At 41.2% G+C, this 17816-nt stretch overlaps 1 protein-coding gene across 2 annotated transcripts in view; it reads left to right on the forward strand.

The window, feature by feature from the left end:
- PPP1R36 (protein phosphatase 1 regulatory subunit 36) overlaps positions 1-16095 on the forward strand; it is a 32596-nt gene extending 16501 nt beyond the window's left edge. For both annotated transcript variants that reach the window (XM_072761709.1, XM_072761708.1), the window contains 5 exons: positions 3542-3676; positions 12544-12586; positions 13094-13272; positions 13355-13546; positions 13981-16095. In XM_072761709.1, the coding sequence (XP_072617810.1) occupies positions 3542-3676; positions 12544-12586; positions 13094-13272; positions 13355-13546; positions 13981-14167 (736 nt within the window). In that variant the 3' untranslated portion in view covers positions 14168-16095. The remainder of the gene's footprint in view (positions 1-3541; positions 3677-12543; positions 12587-13093; positions 13273-13354; positions 13547-13980) is intronic.
- Positions 16096-17816: the final 1721 nt, after the last annotated feature.

The raw sequence follows: 17816 nt of genomic DNA on the forward strand, positions 1-17816 counted from the left end.
ATCATAATATATCGTATCTGTACTATTTCTGGGCACAGCAGAGCAGCCGGAGATTGTGAAGTGTTGTTTCTATGGTGGCAAGCAAAAGGGCTCAGCCAGCTGGAGGCTCATGAGGTTTAAGGAGTCTTCATCCTCCAAAAGAACTTAGACTTTTGGCAGCACATGAGTTTATATTTTATGTAGCATTTTTTCTAATTCTGGGGGTTAGTGCTAATTTAGCAGACATTTGTTTCATTTCATAATTTATTGGAATATGTAACAGAGAAAAAAGGTTTCTTAGTTGTTTTTGAAACCCACTAAAGCTTATTAGAGCTCAATGGTATAAGGTGGACTTTCTTAGAAGGAATCAGTTACAGAATAAGAGAATAATCCAAGCCTTAAAATGATTGGTGATTCTAAGATACTTAAAATAATTTTTCACTTTGGGCTTCCAGTAGTCCACTTACTTATTATAATAGAAATAAATATGGATTATATTGAGATATCTGAACTTAAATAACTTTGAGGAAAAAAATCGATTTTAATCAAACAATTGAGGTGTAACAGGGATAATAGTATCTACTTTACAGTGTTCCCATCCAGATTAGATGAGATAGGGCATATTTTTCTTAACCCAGAGGTTGCCACTTGAAAGGAAAGCCTACAACCTGTGAGAGGAATGCTGAGAGGGGTACAGAGGTACCCCTGCTGTGATTTTAGATGATTAAAAGCCCCAATGCCAGATGGAGCCTTACCCCCATTTTACAAATGAAGAAGCTAAGGCTCAGAGAGGTTAAGGAGCTGGCTGGAGGTGACTTGCGTGGTTGGTGGGGGAGCTGAGATGGGAGCCCAGATCTATCTAACTCCCATGCCTACGCCTAAACCACTGTGCAGCATGTCCACCCTTACCAATCAGCGAAACTCTTATTATACAGAATTTCTCCATTTGTATTTAGGATCTGTAGCTTCTGTACGAAGGTAAAATTATGCAGTTTTAAAACATCATATCAGGAGCACCTGGGTGGCTCAGTCAGTTAAGTGTCTGCCTTTGGCTCAGGTCATGATCCTAGGGTTCTGGGATCAAGCCCTGAGTCTCATTGGGCTCCCTGCTCAGTGGGGAGTCTGCTTCTTCCTCTGCTCCCCCCCTCCTACCTCACCCCTCCACTCATTCTCTCTCTCTTGCTATCTCAAATAAATGAAAATCTTTTTAAAAATGTCATAGCATAAGTATTTTTCAAGGTATTACAATCTTCATAGATTATAATTTTTAGTGGGGGCATGATTTCCATCAGGCTAATGTGTGTTATTGACTGATTGACTCATCTATTAAGAGGCAGTATAGTACATATGGTGGTTAAGGGTACGGACTTTGGTGCTGGAATAAATCCTATGGAGATTCTTATGTTAATAAATGTTGAGTCCTTAAACAGTACCTGGCTGTATTACCACAGCTGGCATTACTACTTTTCCACCTCCATTTTATATAGTTTTGGGAGTTGCCAGTTTTCCTGATAGACAGGTAGGTAATAATTGAATATTATTGAATATTTCATGCATTAGATTTCCCCCTTAATTTTGGATATTTTTTTTAAGAAGGATACATTTCAGGGATCCCTGGGTAGCTCAGCAGTTTAGCGCCTGCCTTCGGCCCAGGGCATGATCCTGGAGCCACGGGATCGAGTCCCGCATTGGGCTCCCTCAATGGAGCCTGCTTCTCTCTCTGCCTGTGTCTCTCATAAATAAATAAATAAAATCTTTAAAAAAATAAAGTACCTACAATAAAAAAATTAAAAAAAAAAAAGGAAGGATACATTTCCAGGAGAGATTATTGGGCTCAAATTTATGATCAATTTATGGCACTTGAAATTATTATCAGTTTTTTTTTTTACCAAAGGATTATACTTGTTTTATTTATTTTTTTAAAGATTTTATTTATTTATTCATGAAAGACACAGAGAGAGAGGTAGAGACACAGGCAGAGGAGAAGCAGGCTCCATGCAGGGAGCCCGACATTGGCCTTGATCCCAGGACTCCAGGATCACACCCTGGGCCAAAGGGCGCTAAACAAACCACTGAGCCACCCAGGGATCCCGAGATTTTACTTGTTTTAAATGCCATTGGGGTGCAGGTAGGTGTAGGTGTTTGGATTATATGAAATATGGACATTTAAAGTTGGAACTCACCTTATTCCAGAAACTCATCTTATCTCAGTGACTCACAAGCCTTCTCACCACATGTGATAACAATTTGTGTTTTGAACTATCTCTATTATCCTTAAACCCCTTCCTCCACAACATATCCTCATGTGGTCTGTCTAGTGGTTAACATCAAAAAGGGCAGTAATTTGTCCCTGTTGTTTAAGAGTGCATTTCATTGGGTTTAAATCTTTTTGAAAATTAAAAGGTAGATAAAAAGCCAGTGACACTTCACTTTTCAATAGCAATCACTGAAATGTATTGTTAACAATATTGTTTCCTACTATATTGTACTGCAAAAACTCTAAAATTAGGCTCCAGATACACTGTAACCTATGAAAAGGCTGTCTTTTTGGAAAGTTCATTTGCAATTCAATTGGAACTTGGGCAGTGTTTGCACAGGGAAGCAAGGTTATTATAATTGATGCCAGGCACGCCGCTGGGTGGCTCCAGGTGGCTCCATCGGTTTAAGCATAGACTTTGGCTCAGGTTGTGATCCCAGGTTCCTGGGATTGAGACTTGCATCAGGCTCCTTGCGTAGTAGAGAGACTGCTTCTCCCTCTCCCTCTGCCTGCTGCTCCCCCTGCTTGTGCGCTCTCTGTGTTAAATAAATGAATGAATAAATATCTTAAAAAAAAAAAAAAGGGGGGATCCCTGAGTGGCGCAGCGGTTTGGCGCCTGCCTTTGACCCAGGGCGCGATCCTGGAGACCCGGGATCGAATCCCACGTCGGGCTCCCGGTGCATGGAGCCTGCTTCTCCCTCTGCCTATGTCTCTGCCTCTCTCTCTCTCTCTCTCTCTCTCTCTCTCTGTGACTATCATAAATAAATAAAAATTTAAAAAAAAATAAAAAAAAAAATGATACCAAAGTTCCCAGAGTCGTGGCCCACACATGCTTGTCATCAAACACAGAACTGAGAATAAAGAAGCATTGATTAGTTCAAACATTGAGCCTTCAAACTTAGTAGTAATATCAGAAATTTAGGGGAAGCTGAAGGGGAAGTCTCCATAACTCTTTTAACAGAACAGCAGGAAAATGGGCTGCTAGGTACCTCAGAAACCAGTATAGGTAATTTGTTAGTTGAGTTGTTCTATATAAATTACGCTGCCTATATGTAAAATGAAGGATACATACTCTAAAGAATATTAAAAAGTGGAAATTCACCATAAACTTGAGATGCTGATTACAATAACTATCAAAGGGCTTGGAGACCCTCCCTCTGCCATAGCTCAAATCAAATAAACAGAAGGATAAGTGAGATGTGTTGACTCACTTGCATTTTTTTCAAAATAGTTTACATTTCTGACTTTTTGCTAATAAATACTGACATTTGCCCAAATTAATCCAAATGATCACTTTCTTTTCAGGGGCCTTGTAGAGAAAAAAGAGATGGAATTGGTTATAAATAAGTTAGAAGCAGCACAGAAATACTTAGCACAGAAGTACTGCATCCTTGTCCTGGGCTTGGCTATGCCTGATAAACATCATATGTGCTGTGGAAAGTAAGTGCACACTTATTATTTCATGAGATCTTCACTTGTTTATTTTTCATAACCTTAAGACCCTTAAATCTGAATTTTGGTGCCCTTGTGAAAGTTTTCTTTTTTGTTGTACAGAATCAATGGACTCCCGTGAGACTCTGCCTCAAACACATGTGCCTTGTTTGAGAAAGCCAAGTTTGGGAAGAATCCCAGAATCCACATTGCTTAGGTTTAAAAGACTCTTCTCTAAGGGTATATTGGCTCAGTGGAATCTTGCTCTCAACCTGGAAGTCTTCCTGCTGTAGACCAGGGCCCCGTGGCTACTGCAGGCAGGAGGCCTGGTGATGAGCAGTAGTGAAGGGGACATTGGGTGTGTCCCCTGCCCTTCTGCCTCTCATTTTGCAGCAACAATAGCTGTGGGTACATGTTAGTAAGGTGGGGGTTATATGATGACATTGTTTATGGGGAGATAATCTTTCCCTTAGAATCACAGTTTAGGGGCAGCCCCGGTTTAGTATCGCCTGCAGCCCGGGCTCTGATCCTGGAGGCCCGGAATTGAGTCCCGCAGCCGGCTCACCGCATGGAGCCTGCTTTTCCCTCTGCCTGTGTCTCTGCCTGTCTCTCTCTCTCTCTCTCAATGAATAAATAAATAAATAAATCTTAAAAAAAAAAAAAAAGAATCACAGTTTAGGGCAGCCCCAGTGGCTCAGCCGTTCAGCACCGCCTTCAGCCCAGGGCCTGATCCTGGAGACCCGGAATTGAGTCCCGCATCCAGCTCTCCGCATGGAGCCTGCTTTTCCCTCTGCCTGTGTCTCTGCCTCTCCCGCTCTGTGTGTCTCTCATGAATAAGAAAATAAAATCTTAAAAAAAATAAAGAATGACAGTTTATATATTACTATAATTTAAATGTAAGTGTCTCATGGGGCATCTGGCTGGCTCAGTAGAGCACCCACCTCTTGATCTCTGGGTTGTGAGTCTGAGTTCCACATTTGGTGTAGAGATTACTTAAAATCTTTTTTTTTAATTGTAATCACAGGACAATTTTTTAAAATTGTTTTATCACAGTAGGCTCAGGAGCCACACCATGGCCAGAACTCTTATTTTTAACTTTATAGGAAAAAAACAGAATTCACGGTTTCTATCCACATTTTCAAAATACAGGTATTTCTGTATGCTTTATGGTCTATATTTTCTTTGTACTTTATTCTGTTATTCTGTTTACATAATTTCACCTACCACTTTGACTAACAACTATAGTTATTCTATTGTGTAATATACTAGTTTGCTTTACCATCCCTTCTGTGCATGCTTATGTAGTTTCAGTTTTTCTGCTTCATTATATTTCTGCATTGGATATCTTTATATAAATTACTCTATTTGGGCTGCTTACTTATGGCTTATTACCTAAATATATTTACTTAGAAGGCATCAGTAGTTTTCTAGCTCTTGTTACATATTGCCAGATTATTCTCCAAAAAGGTTAAAACATTTTGTATCACATCAGCAGTAAGCATACCTAGCTCTATTCGTTTAATTTTTTTTTTTCGTTTAATATTTTTGATAGCTTAAAACTTAAAAAAAAAAAAAGCTTAAAGCTATTTTATTTGATTTTGAATATTTTTCATGTCTGTGGGGTCTGTGCTCTTTTTCTGTATAAAATAATTTATTGCTTGTTTTTTTATATTAATATTATGAATTATTAAAGTTAATTACTGCCTCTTCTGGTTTTAACCATTATCAGAAAGTGAGTATTTATATAATCTATGTTTCATATAGCAAGACTTGGCCATTTTTTTCTAGTTTTTTGCTTTTGTTTTGATGTTTATGTTTTTGCATATTATGAAAATGTTAAAAATCTATATTTGAATATTTCTACTTTGTTTCTGATGCTATTCAATAGTCATACAAGTTCATCATCAGCTTTATAGTTTCCTCTTCAATGACTGGTAAAATAACTTTTTCTCAGGGGCACCTAGGTGACTTAATTGGTTAAGCGTACTAATCTTGATTTCAGCTCATGTCATGATCTCAGGATTATGAGATCAAGTTCTGTGTTGGGCTCCTAGCTGGGTGTGGAGCCTGCTTGGGATTCTCTCTCCCCTGCTCTGCTCTTCCCCACCCTTAAAAAAAGTACTTTTTCTCAATATTACTCAAATTTATTCTGGCTTCAAAGTGTCACTTCAAATTGAGAAAACTAGAATTTGAGGTTTGTATTAGCTCTGGCTGCCATAACAAATTACCAGAGACTGAATGGCTTAAACAGCAGAAATTTATTTTCTCATAGCTCTGAAGCCTGGAAGTGAGAGATCAGGAGGCCAGCATTGTTGAGTTCTGGTGAGGGCTCTCTTCCTGGCTTGCAGAGAGCCGCCTTCTCCCTGGGTCCCTCCATGATGGAAAGAGAAAGCCTTAGTCTATCTTTCTGTTTTGTTTTTGTTTTTAAGATTTTATTTATTTATTTGAGGGAGAACCAAAGCAAGAGAGATCAGAGAGGAGAGGGAGAAACACATTTGCTGGTGAGTGGAGAGCCCCATGTGGGGCTCAATCCCATGACTTTGAGATCATGACCTGAGCCAAAGGCAGAGGCTTAACCAAATGATCCAGGTGCCCCTCTCTGTTCCTAAAAGGACACTAATCCCATCGTGGTGGCTCCACCCTCATGACCTCATCTGAACCTAATTACCTCCTAAAGGCCCCACCTTAAAATGTTACAACCATGATAGTTGTTAAGGCCTCAACATATGAATTTGGGATGGCTGGAGAGAGGGCCACAAACCTTCTATCCACAACAAGGTCAAAAAACCCTACTCTAAAACAAACAAAACCCGAAAAACACCTACTCTAATAATCATACTGAATAATCAATATGAATAATCATATTGGCAATATCTAATGTTTAATCTTTTTTTTTTTTAAAGATTTTATTTATTCATGAGAGACACAGAGAGAGAGAGAGACAGGCACAGAGACAGGCAGACGGAGAAGCAGGCTCCATTCCATACAGGGAGCCTGACTCAATCCCAGGTTGCCAGGACCACATCCTGGCCTGAAGGCCGCACTAAACCGCTGAGCCACCCGGGCTACCCTAATGTTTAATCTTTAAAGATTTTTATTTTTAAGTAATCTCTGCACCCAATATGAGGCTTGAATTCACAACCCTGAGATTAAGAGTTGTATGTTTTATGAACTGAGCCAGCCAGGTGCCCCTTAATGTTTAAAAGCACGTGTGCAGAGGTGCCTCATGATCTCAGTGTCTGTGGGATCCAGCTACCTTGGGCTCAGCAGGGAGTCTGCTGGAGATTCCCTTTCTACCTCTTGCTTGTGCACACTCTGTTATTCTCTCTCTCTCTCTCTCTCAAATAAATAAATCTTTTAAAAATTAAAAAAATAGGGGGATCCCTGGGTGGCTCAGTGGTTTGGTGTCTGCCTTCGGCCCAGGGCATCATCCTGGAGTCCCGGGATCGAGTCCCACATCAGGCTCCCAGCACGGAGCCTGCTTTTCCCTCTGCCTGTGTCTCTGCCTCTCTCTCTCTCTCTCTCTCTCTCTCTCATAAATAAATAAAATCTTAAAAAAAATTAAAAAAAAATAAAAGCACATGTGCAGTGCAGACTAATTTTGAGATTAAAAATACCCAAACTAGGGATGCCTGGGTGGCTCAGTGGTTGAACATCTGTGTTTGGCTCAGGGTATGATCCCAGAGTCCTGGGATAGAGTCCCACATCAGGCTCCCTGCATAGAGCCTGCTTCTCACTCTGCCTATGTCTCTGCCTCTCTCTCTCTCTGTGTCTTTCATGAGTAAATAAATAAAATCTTTTTAAAAAATACCCAAACTATAAATAATTGTCTCATAACTAAAAAATTTTATTGTATCTTTTAGTTCTCTAGATATAGACCCTCACATTATTATACTTTTATTTTTTTTTAAGATTTTATTTATTTATTCATGAGAGACACAGAGAGAGAGAGAGAGAGGCAGAGACACAGGCAGAGGGAGAAGCAGGCTCCATGCAAGGAGCCCAACATGGGACTCAATCCCGGGTCCCCAGGATCGCACCCTGGGCTGCAGGCAGTGCTAAACCGCTGCGCCACCGGGGCTGCCCACATTATTATACTTTTAATGGTAAATTTTTATTACAATGTAATTTTTATACAAATTTTTAAAGAACTCTGTTTGAAAGATACTGACTGCTTCAGTTTAGCACTGGCTCATCTCCAAGAGGTGCTGGTCTTTTTTGCTGTTGTATGCAACATCACAAGCTTTTCTCCTGCCTATTGGAAAATAGTTTGGAAAAGAATGGGTTTAGAGCTCACCACCCACCATTCACATAACAAATTCCATTCAGGTCAAAAAAGCCAAACAAAGCATATCAAGGAAAACAGATTACAGCATGTTTTGCCAATAAAAGTTGTTAATTGGCCATGGGTGTTGATTATATTCTTGAATGGAGTTTATATTGTTCTTTTGGCTATTTTTATCTAGAAGATGAGGACAGTTTTGCCAGTTATGTGATTACCTGATTCTAACATATCATTATTTTACTTAATGTGAGTAAGCTAATGTTCTCATGAGAACATTCTTGTGTATTTTCTGACTTTTCTCTCTAATATATGTATGCTTAATATTGGACTAGGACACCTTATGTTATTTGTCTCTAGATTCAAATTAGAGATTTCAGAAGACCCAGCAATTTGGGGGCTGTTAATTTAGCGCTTTCATGTTTCTTGAGAAGTAGGAGGACATGCTTTTCTATTCTAAATACATCTGTAAAATACTAATATTGTAAAGCTTTGGCACAATTTTGATGAACGCGTTCAAGTAAAAGATTTCTGTGTTTTGGGCAGCCCTGGTGGCTCAGCGGTTTAGCACCACCTTGGGCCCAGGGCGTGATCCTGGGGACCCAGGATCGAGTCCCACGTCGGGCTCCTTGCACGGAGCCTGCCTCTCTCTCTCTCTCTCTCTCTCTCTCTCTGTGCCTGTCATGAATGAATAAATAAAATATTCAAAAAAAAAAAAAAAAGATTTCTGTGTTTTCCAAAATAGATAAGAAACCCCCTTGATGGCACTTGCCATTGAATTAGATCTATTTTTTGGTTACAGCCAATTCAGGCTCCACCCCCACCTCTACTCTAGGATTTCTACCCTCTTCTTTGCTCTCAATGCTAGCTGTCACCTGATGGGGACCAGAAAAGCTGGCATGGGGATGACCATACAGAGAAAAGGATCTCTTTGAAGCTCAGATTTATAAATCATCCTTAAACCCCATTTCCCACCCCCACCCTCCCAGTCCCAATCAATGATACCTCTTTCCCGGCCCCCAAACACTTTCCTTTGATAGTCTCTTCCTTTGTGCAGAGTAGGCCTTGACCTTCATTTAAACCTGATTTAAGGGCAGCCCGGGTGGCTCAGCAGTTTAGCGCCACCTTCAGCCCAGGGCCTGATCCTGGAGACCAGGGATGGAGCCCCATGTGCTGCTCCCAGCATGGAGCCTGCTTCTCCCTCTGCCTGTGTCTCTGCCTCTCTCTCTCTCTCTCTCTCTCTCTCTGTGTGTGTGTCTCTCATAAATAAATAAAATAAAATCTTTAAAAAAAAAAACTGATTTAAGGAACACTACCTTTTTTCCCTTCAGGAGCAGGACCCTATGGGCCTGGCCCTAGGCATTTTCTCCCCCCAGGAATGACTAAAATATGATACACTTTCTTTGTGTTGATTTAGAGCTAAGATCTAATGTAGCAAGAAGGAATAAGAAAGCATTGCAACAGGCCACCAAAAATCTCTGGGTTTACCACCAGACTGGCTTCCCCCCTTTTCTTTAGAGTTTGCCCTCACAAGTGAAATGTACAGCATTTTTGCTGACTAGCATGGTAGCCACTTGCCACATGTGGCTATTGAGCACTTGGAATGTAGCTGGCCCATATTTAAATGTGCTATAAATGTAAAATATACACTATACAAACAACCTTACCAAATTCAACCAAATGAATAAAATATGTCATTAATCATTCTAAAATATTGATTACATATTAAAATGATAATATTTCAGGGTTTGGATGCAATAAATATTAAAATTAATTTTGCCAGTTTCTTTTTACTGTGGCTATCAGAAATTTTTAAATTACGTTTCTATTAAATTTCTATTGGATTTTGCTATTATAAAGCCTGTTTCAATTTGTGGAGGATATGGGGTGTTTAAATTTGTTATTTATGCTCTGTAAAATTTTAAATTTATAATCAGTTAATAATTATGATGTATTTAATTTAAAAATTATACAATAAATTTAAAAAGAAGACAAATGATCCAGAATTCACCAAGAGATGAATTTAAACTAGGAGTTAAACTAGGAGTTTTCCAAACGTGCTCATTCTCTGCCTCCATTTCCTGGACTCATTTCAGGTTCACATGTGCAGCTAAGTCAGAATGGTAAGAAGAAATCCACTACATTCTGTACTTGATTTCTGTGGGATAGGCTCCATCAATTTGCTTTGGACTTTAAGGGGAGAAAGAAGTCCCAGTTTTATGGCAACTTGAGGGGGAGGGGAAGAGGTTCATGGTAGCTTCTCTTCTAATGTTTAAAAAGAGAAGAAGAGGGGCATCTAACTGGCTCAGTCAGAAGAGCATGCAACTCTTGATCATGAGTTGAAGCCCCATGTTAGGTGTAGAGATTACTTAGGAGAGAGAGAGGAGTGCCCGGGGGGGTTTAGTCGGTTAAGCATCTGACTCTAGATTTCGGCCCAGATCATAATGTCAGGATCGTGAGATCAAGCCCCACATGGGGCTTTGCACTGGGCATGGAGCTTGCTTAAGATTCTTTCTCCCCTTCTCCCTCTGCTCACCCATACCCCTGTGCATTTGCTCACTCCCTGTCTCTAAAAAAAGAGAGAGGGCAGCCCCTGTGGCGCAGCGTTTTAGCGCCTCCTGCAGCCTGGGGTGTGATCCTGGAGACCCGGGATCTAGTCCCACGTTGGGCTTCCTGTATGGAGCCTGCTTCTCCCTCTGCCTGTGTCTCTGCCCCTTTCTCTCTGTCTCTTTGAATAAATAAAATCTTAAAAATAAAAATAAAAAGAGAGAGAGAGAAGAAGAGGAGAAAGTGTGTGTTTCGCGCACACTTTGTCATTTCAAAACCTCACTAAGATGGTGGTAGTTTGGGTTGTACAAACATATGTGCCACTCTAAATCTCCCAGAAGGTAGGCTGACTTGATATTCCAAAAACTGAGGTGTTTTTTTTTTTTTTTTAAGATTTTATTTATTTATTCATGAGAGACACACAGAGAGAGAGAGAGGCAGAGGGAGAAGCAGGCTCCATGCAGGGAGCCCAATGTGGGACTCGATCTGGGTCTCCAGGATCATGCCCTGGGCTGAAGGCAGTGCTAAACCACTGAGCCACCTGGGCTGCCCAAAAACTTAGCTTAGTTGGTTTTTGCTTCAGCTTGGTGGGTCTGCATGGTGTCTGGTGTCAGCTGACAGATGCCGTGGAAGGGTGGAAATGCCATATAAGTACTCCCATCAGGTGGATCCTTCAGGTGGCACAGAAGGATGCTGAGGCTTGTCTTGAAAGCCTCTGCTGGGCTCCGTAGTTTAATGTTTTCAAGTCTGCAAAATAATCTAAAGGAAAATCTGATTTCCCTAGCATTCAGGTGTCAGGGACAAATGTGGAGATCTGACAGGCCCGAGTTTTAGTACAGACTGTTCCTAATTAAAGGTGTCTTTGGACTTCAGTCTCAGCTGTAAAGTTGACTACATCATAGAGATCTTATGAGGACTAAAATGATAATGTAAAGGGCTTAGCATAGAACTTGGCATTATAGTCTGTACTTAGTAAATGTGCACTGTAATTATTGCCTGCCTTCTTTATTGAAGACTTGCACATGAGAAAACCAGTGTATGAATAAAGAGGCTGTAAGAGGGGAGGAATCTGCCCCGGTAAAAGTTTAACTAATGCTTCGGTGTTTCCTCCAAATAGAGGGCTAGTTTGGGCCCATACGGATCATGAAGTCCCTTTGAGAAGGCTGGAGGTCTCGAGGGGTTTGGGTCATCTTCCCCAGACCACTGCAGTTCAGGATTGTTCATGAAAGCCTGATATAGCAAGGCCAATCCTGGGAGACTGCTACTTGGAGGAAGTCCCAGGCAAAACCAGAAGCAAATTCAGAATCAGTCTCGGAGTGCCTGGGTCTAGCTTTGGCCCCTTGAGTGATCAAGTGATTGCAGGTGCACAGCCCTCTCCATCAGTTCTCAAGTCCTCCACAGGCCATGCTTGCTCTCTTTGGGCTGGGAATCAGAATTAGAATGGCTTGTGTTGGGGAGGGAGGCCAAGTTTAGTAAGCATGCTCGTGCTGGTACAGTAACCTTAACACTGAATTCATGTTGCAAGGACTCCTGAGCAGATGCCTGCCTTTAAGTGACAAGGCTCAGTATATATACCGCATCTAAAAGGAAGAGCACACTACTGTCTCCAGTCAACTGAAGAGTTTATTTAAAGATGTTTTTGATCTTTTTAAGATGTGTATTCTTTGTCTTTCTCTCCATTTTAGACTTCTTAGTTCTCTGTTTCCTACCCCGTGTTACCTCTTTACCACCTTTCCATTCCCCTTCTTCCCCAATACTCACATCACCAAAAACATTCATAAGAATACATTTCCTGCTAACTTGTGTATCCTGAATTTATTAACTTTTGACCAAACACTCTAGGAGTTTTGATCTGGATAACCTAAGAAGCTGAAGAAAAAGATATTGGGACTCATCACTGTCTTTTGATAGCATTTATGTGGCCAAATAGCCGTGGGGCCACAGGCAATGATCCTGCCAAGAGGCCTTTTAAAGATAGAGGGTTGTGTAGATCACTGAAAGGTTGAAGTTGCCTTCAACCTATAGCTGTGAATTTATTATATTGCAGGGAGAAAATCTCAGATACACAAAAAGACTGGAAATTCTTTGAGGTAAGTCACTTACATTTTGGGGCTTTTTCTCTTTCGTATGAAACATGAAGTAGGAGGCACCTGGGTGGCTCAGTGGTTGAGTATCTGCCTTTGGCTCAGGTCATGATCCCGGGGTCCTGGAATCAAGTTCTGCATCAGGCTTTCCACAAGGAGCCTGCTTCTCCCTCTGCCTATGTCTCTGCCTCTCTCTGTGTCTCTCATGAATAAATAAATAAGATCTTTTAAAAAAATGAAGTATACCAATAACCAATATCCATTTGTCAGGCACTTATTTTTATTGAATATCTTTTCTTAAAAAGGATGCTAACAAGCTATATGCCATATAGTAAACTTCTGGTCTTACCTTCCTCCTGCAAAGGTGACTACATGTGTAATTTCCCACAGCTTTTCATGAATGTGGAGAAATGGGGTCATCTGGGTTTGGGTCTGCTTAGCGGTGTTACAGAGATAGGTGGGAGCTTTTACTCCCATAGCTGGGTCGTGACTGTTGTCTGTTTCCTGTTGTAGTCCTTTTATACTTTCTGTACGTATGTAGCTTGGATTGTCTTCCGACGTCAACACTTCACAGAGATTGAGGAGGAAATAGGGAGGCTCTTTCGTACCAATTTGTTCAACATTCCTCGGAGGAAGCGTGAGGATGAAGAATCAGGAGGGGAAAAGAAACGCATGACTCCTGTACAATTCAGGTATGACCTTTTGACTTTCCAAAGCTCAAGGACATTTTTGAAAACAGGATGATGTAACCTAAATCACCTCTCCCCACCCCAGGAGAATGATGGCAAAACGCCCAGCGATTAAAAAAGCCATTCACATGCGCTCTCCAGTCATGTCTACTCTGCTGCCATCTCTCAGAGAAAAAGCTCAGGATATCTTTGACAAAAAGAATCATCAAGTAGGCATCAAATTCCCAGCCCAGATGCAAGAGCACATGGAAAGTCTGGACTCTGTGCCTATGCCAACGTAAGTGGCCCAAGGAGAGAGAAAGGAGAACCTCAAGTCATGTCCTATATTGGGCTAGGTGGGCCAGGGGCTCAGACACCGTGCTCTGTCCAAAAAGTTGAACAAAGATGAAAGCTTTCTTCTTACCCACCCCCTCTCCTCCCCACTGTTTCCTTCCCCAAGCAGTTCTTGGTATACCCATCTAGACTAGAAAACATTGCTAGACAAATATGCTAGACTTCAAATAGTTCTAATTTGGAGGAGGGAGTAGCTGACTTTATAAGGCTGAGGTTTCTTCATTAGAAGAACCATCTCTGGGAAATGTGGGAAGGGCTAGTACAAAATCTTACTGTGGGCTGAGTTTCTGGACCAAAGCTACACACACACACAAGTACAACTATACACCTTTTTCTTTGGCCTCACTGCTTCAGCTCTACCAATAATTCTTTTCACAGAGTTGGCATCCTGGGGGAGCCTCGATGTCTGTTCAGCCCCCATACCCTTCTTCCTCTTGATCTGGAAGAAAACATGAAATCAGATGGGAGACATTCTTCCCTGATCGAAAAAAATAACATGAAAATCCAAGATACACTGAACTTAGCCATGAGAACACTATCCTCTCAAACAACATCCCCTAAATAATCGGGTACCTTCCATTTCTGTAATTAAGTTCCTATATTTGAAGTAAACTACTTTGACTTAATCACTTTATATAGGACTAATATTTATTATTGTTAAACTTTTTAAGTTGTTCAAATTATTTTGTTAAAAGTGGAATAGTAAACAAGGAATCCCAGAAAGCTCTTGAAAAGCTCATTTTCCTGTATTGACTAGTTTGTTTTGTTATTATATATTTACTTCCTTGGCTTCTATGTGACTGTTTAGAGTAATGTATTAGAATATTTAGCCAATATTCTAGTGGACTAGTGAAGAAACATCCTGTGTATTTGTTTCTAAGCTCATTTTTACCATATGAGAGAGTATCTTTGGTACATTTGAAAACTAAATTTTATAAAAAGAGAAATTAAAATGTTTTAAAAATGAAACTTCCTGGGGCAGCCCTGGGTGGCTCAGCGGTTTGGCGCCTGCCTTCGGCCTAGGGCGCGATCCTGGAGTCCCGGGATCGAGTCCTGCGTCGGGCTCCCTGCATGGAGCCTGCTTCTCCCTCTGCCTCTCTCTCTCTCTCTCTCTCTCTCTCTATCATGAATAAATAAATAAAATCTTGAGAAACATAGGAGATTGAGATAAATAAAATACGCACCTGCTTACAAGACAATATTGAATGTATTGGAGGCCATAAAAGGGGTAAAAACCAAGTGCCTTAAGAGGACAGAGCAGAAGAGCAATCACTTCTAGGGGGACCAGGGGCACTTTAACTAGAATTTTGCTTTGCTGGGATTGGTTGGCACTAAAGGAGGACTTCCAGTCAGAGGGAGAACATGTGCAAAGGCCCAGAGATGAAAAAATGTGCCCTATGACTGAGTAAAGGCAGGAGCATGGCACCTGCAAAGGGAACGGTGGAGGAGCAGGCTGGAAAGGACAGCTCAATGTCCAGCTAGGGAGGGAGTTGGATGTTATTTGGCAGGTGGTGATGATTAAGAATCATTGAGGAAGGGTGCCTGGGTGGTTCAGTTGGTTAAGTGTCTGCCTTTCAGCTCAGGTCATGATCTCAGGGTCCTGGGATTGAGTCTCACATTGGGCACCCTGCTCAGTGGAGAGTCTGCTTCTCCCTCTCCCTCTGCCTCTCAGCTCACTTGTGCACACGCTCTCTCAAATAAAATCTTAAAAAAAAAAAGAATCACTAAGGAAACCACTCCACTACGTGGAATACAGAGCTGCTGATTATATATTGTTATTATTTTAAAAGAGTTTAACCAGCTAAAGCTACTGGACTGAATTAACCTTTCTGTTAATTCTGTGGTCACAGATTTATCCTCAGGTTTCAAAATCCTCATTTTAGCCTTTAGCTAAAAGCTCATTCATTTCAGAGAGAAAACTGGACACTCTCCCCAGATTTAACAACAGAAGTAGAGGAACACCAGCTCCAGCCTATTGATAATGTGGGGCAGCTTCTGTTAAACATACTATCCATCTTTACGCTGTCATCCTTTACCATCCAAGTCAATTCCTATAACAACCTCCATTAAAACTGCAAAGTTATGGGGCGCCTGGTTGGCTCAGTTGGTTAAGCATTTGACTCTTGATTTCAGTTCAGGTCATGATCTCAGGATTGTGGGGTCCAGCCCCACATCAGGCTCTTCACTCAGCAGGGAGTCTACTGGAGATTCTCTCTCTCCCTCTGCCCCTCCCCCTGCACATGCTATCTCCTTCTCCCTCTCTCTAAAATAAATAAATCTTAAAAAAAAAAAAAAGACAAACCCCTGCAAAGTTCTTATCAAAATCATGGACCATGAGCTAACCTTTGTTGGACTTTTAACTTATTAGAGAATTTGGTTATAATGCATCTGTCACGAAAATTTCTATCTAGAATATGTTGACATGGTTTTAGCTTTTATTTTTTGATATTTTAAAATAAAGGTTGAGAATTACAAGACTTTTGTAACTACTAAGGCACTGGGCTTTTCTCTACCTCCTTTGTGAACGGTGAGGCTTTGGTTTACTCCATTTACTAATTCCTTCATTTGTTTATTCACTCTTTCATTCCATAATTAGTATATCTGCACTGTGTGCTGAGCACTGTGTTTGGTGCTAGGAATTCAGTGTAGAAAAAACACAACCAGCTCTGATTTGGAAGTGACAAGTCTTAGGGAGAGACAGACAGGAAAAAAGACCTAGATAATGAGCTAATTGCAGTGGTGACGAATGCTGCATAAGAAGAGAATGCCAAGAGAGTGCAACTAGAGACTTGCTGGGATGTACAGGATAGGCAGGTAAAGAAGAGTTTATCCCTAAGGAAGTGACATTTAAATCTGAGACTTGAGGGGTGCCTGACTGGCTTAGTATTTAGAGCCTGTGACTCTTGATCTCATGGTTGTGACTTCGAGCCCCACATTGGTTGTAATGATTACTTTAAAAAATAAAATCCTAGGGACGCCTGGGTGGCTCAGTGGTTGAGCATCTGCCTTTGGCTCAGGTTGTGATGCTGGGGTCCTGGGATCAAGTCCCGCATCAGGCTCCCTGTGGGGAGCCTGCTTCTCCCTCTGCCTGTGTCTCTGCCTCTCTCTCTCTCTGTGTCTTTCATGAATAAATAAACAAAAATCTTTTTAAAAATTTAAAAAAGGGATGCCTTGGTGGCTCAGTGGTTGAGCGTCTGCCTTTGGCTCAGTGCGGGGTCCAGGGATTGAGTCCCACATTGGGCTCCCAGCATGGAGCCTGCTTCTCCCTCTGACTGTGTCTCTGCCTCTCTCTCTCTCTCTCTCTCTCTCTCTCTCTGTGTCTCTCATGAATAAATAAATAAAATCTTAAATCTTAAAAGAAATTTTAAAAATAGCGGTGCCTAGGTGGCTACGTCAATTAAGCATCTGACTCTTGATCTCTGCTCAGGTCTTGATCTCAGGGTTTTGAGTTCCAGGCTTCACATTGGGCTCCATGCTAGGCATGGAGCTACTTAAAAATGAATGAATGAATGAATGAATGAATGAATGAATAAATAAATAAATAAGTAAATCTGAGACTTGACACATGGGATTAAAGTGGCAGGAAGTGATAAGGGGAATACTCCTAACTATTAGTTATCTATTTCTGTGAAACACCTTATCCCCAAACAGTGACTTAAAACAGTAACATTTATTATCTCGCAGTTTCTGTGGGTCAGGCATGTGGGTGCAGCTTAGCTTGAATCTTCCAACTCCTGGTCTCTCAAAAAGTTTTCAACCAGTGTGTCAACAAGGGCTGAAGTCATCTGAAGGCTCAACTGGGGTTTGATCTGCTTCCAGTATGACTCATAAGCCTGTGCTATATGAGCCTGTGCCTCAGTAGCTGATAATATATCAGTAGGCTTCATCAGAGTGAACAAGTAAGAAAGGAAGAGAAAGTGTGCAAGACAGAGGTTAGTCATTTACCTAGCATTGGAACTTCCATTCCATCAGTCTGCTGTATTCTGTCCTTTAGAAGCAAGTCACAAGGTTCAATGGGAGGAGACTATACAGGGTCATGAATATGAAGTGAGGATCACTGGGGGCCATCTTAAAAGTCAGCCTGCCACACTGGCTATGAAAGTCTTGAGGCTGGAAGCAAAGCCTTTTCAAGTTGCTGAGATAAAGCTTTTGTGGGTATAGAGAGAAAAGATAGAAGAATGAGAAGTAGCAAGAGAATAGGCACAAGCTTATCG

The sequence above is a fragment of the Vulpes vulpes genome, chromosome 6, assembly GCF_048418805.1.
Source record: "Vulpes vulpes isolate BD-2025 chromosome 6, VulVul3, whole genome shotgun sequence".
Taxonomy (NCBI): domain Eukaryota; kingdom Metazoa; phylum Chordata; class Mammalia; order Carnivora; family Canidae; genus Vulpes; species Vulpes vulpes.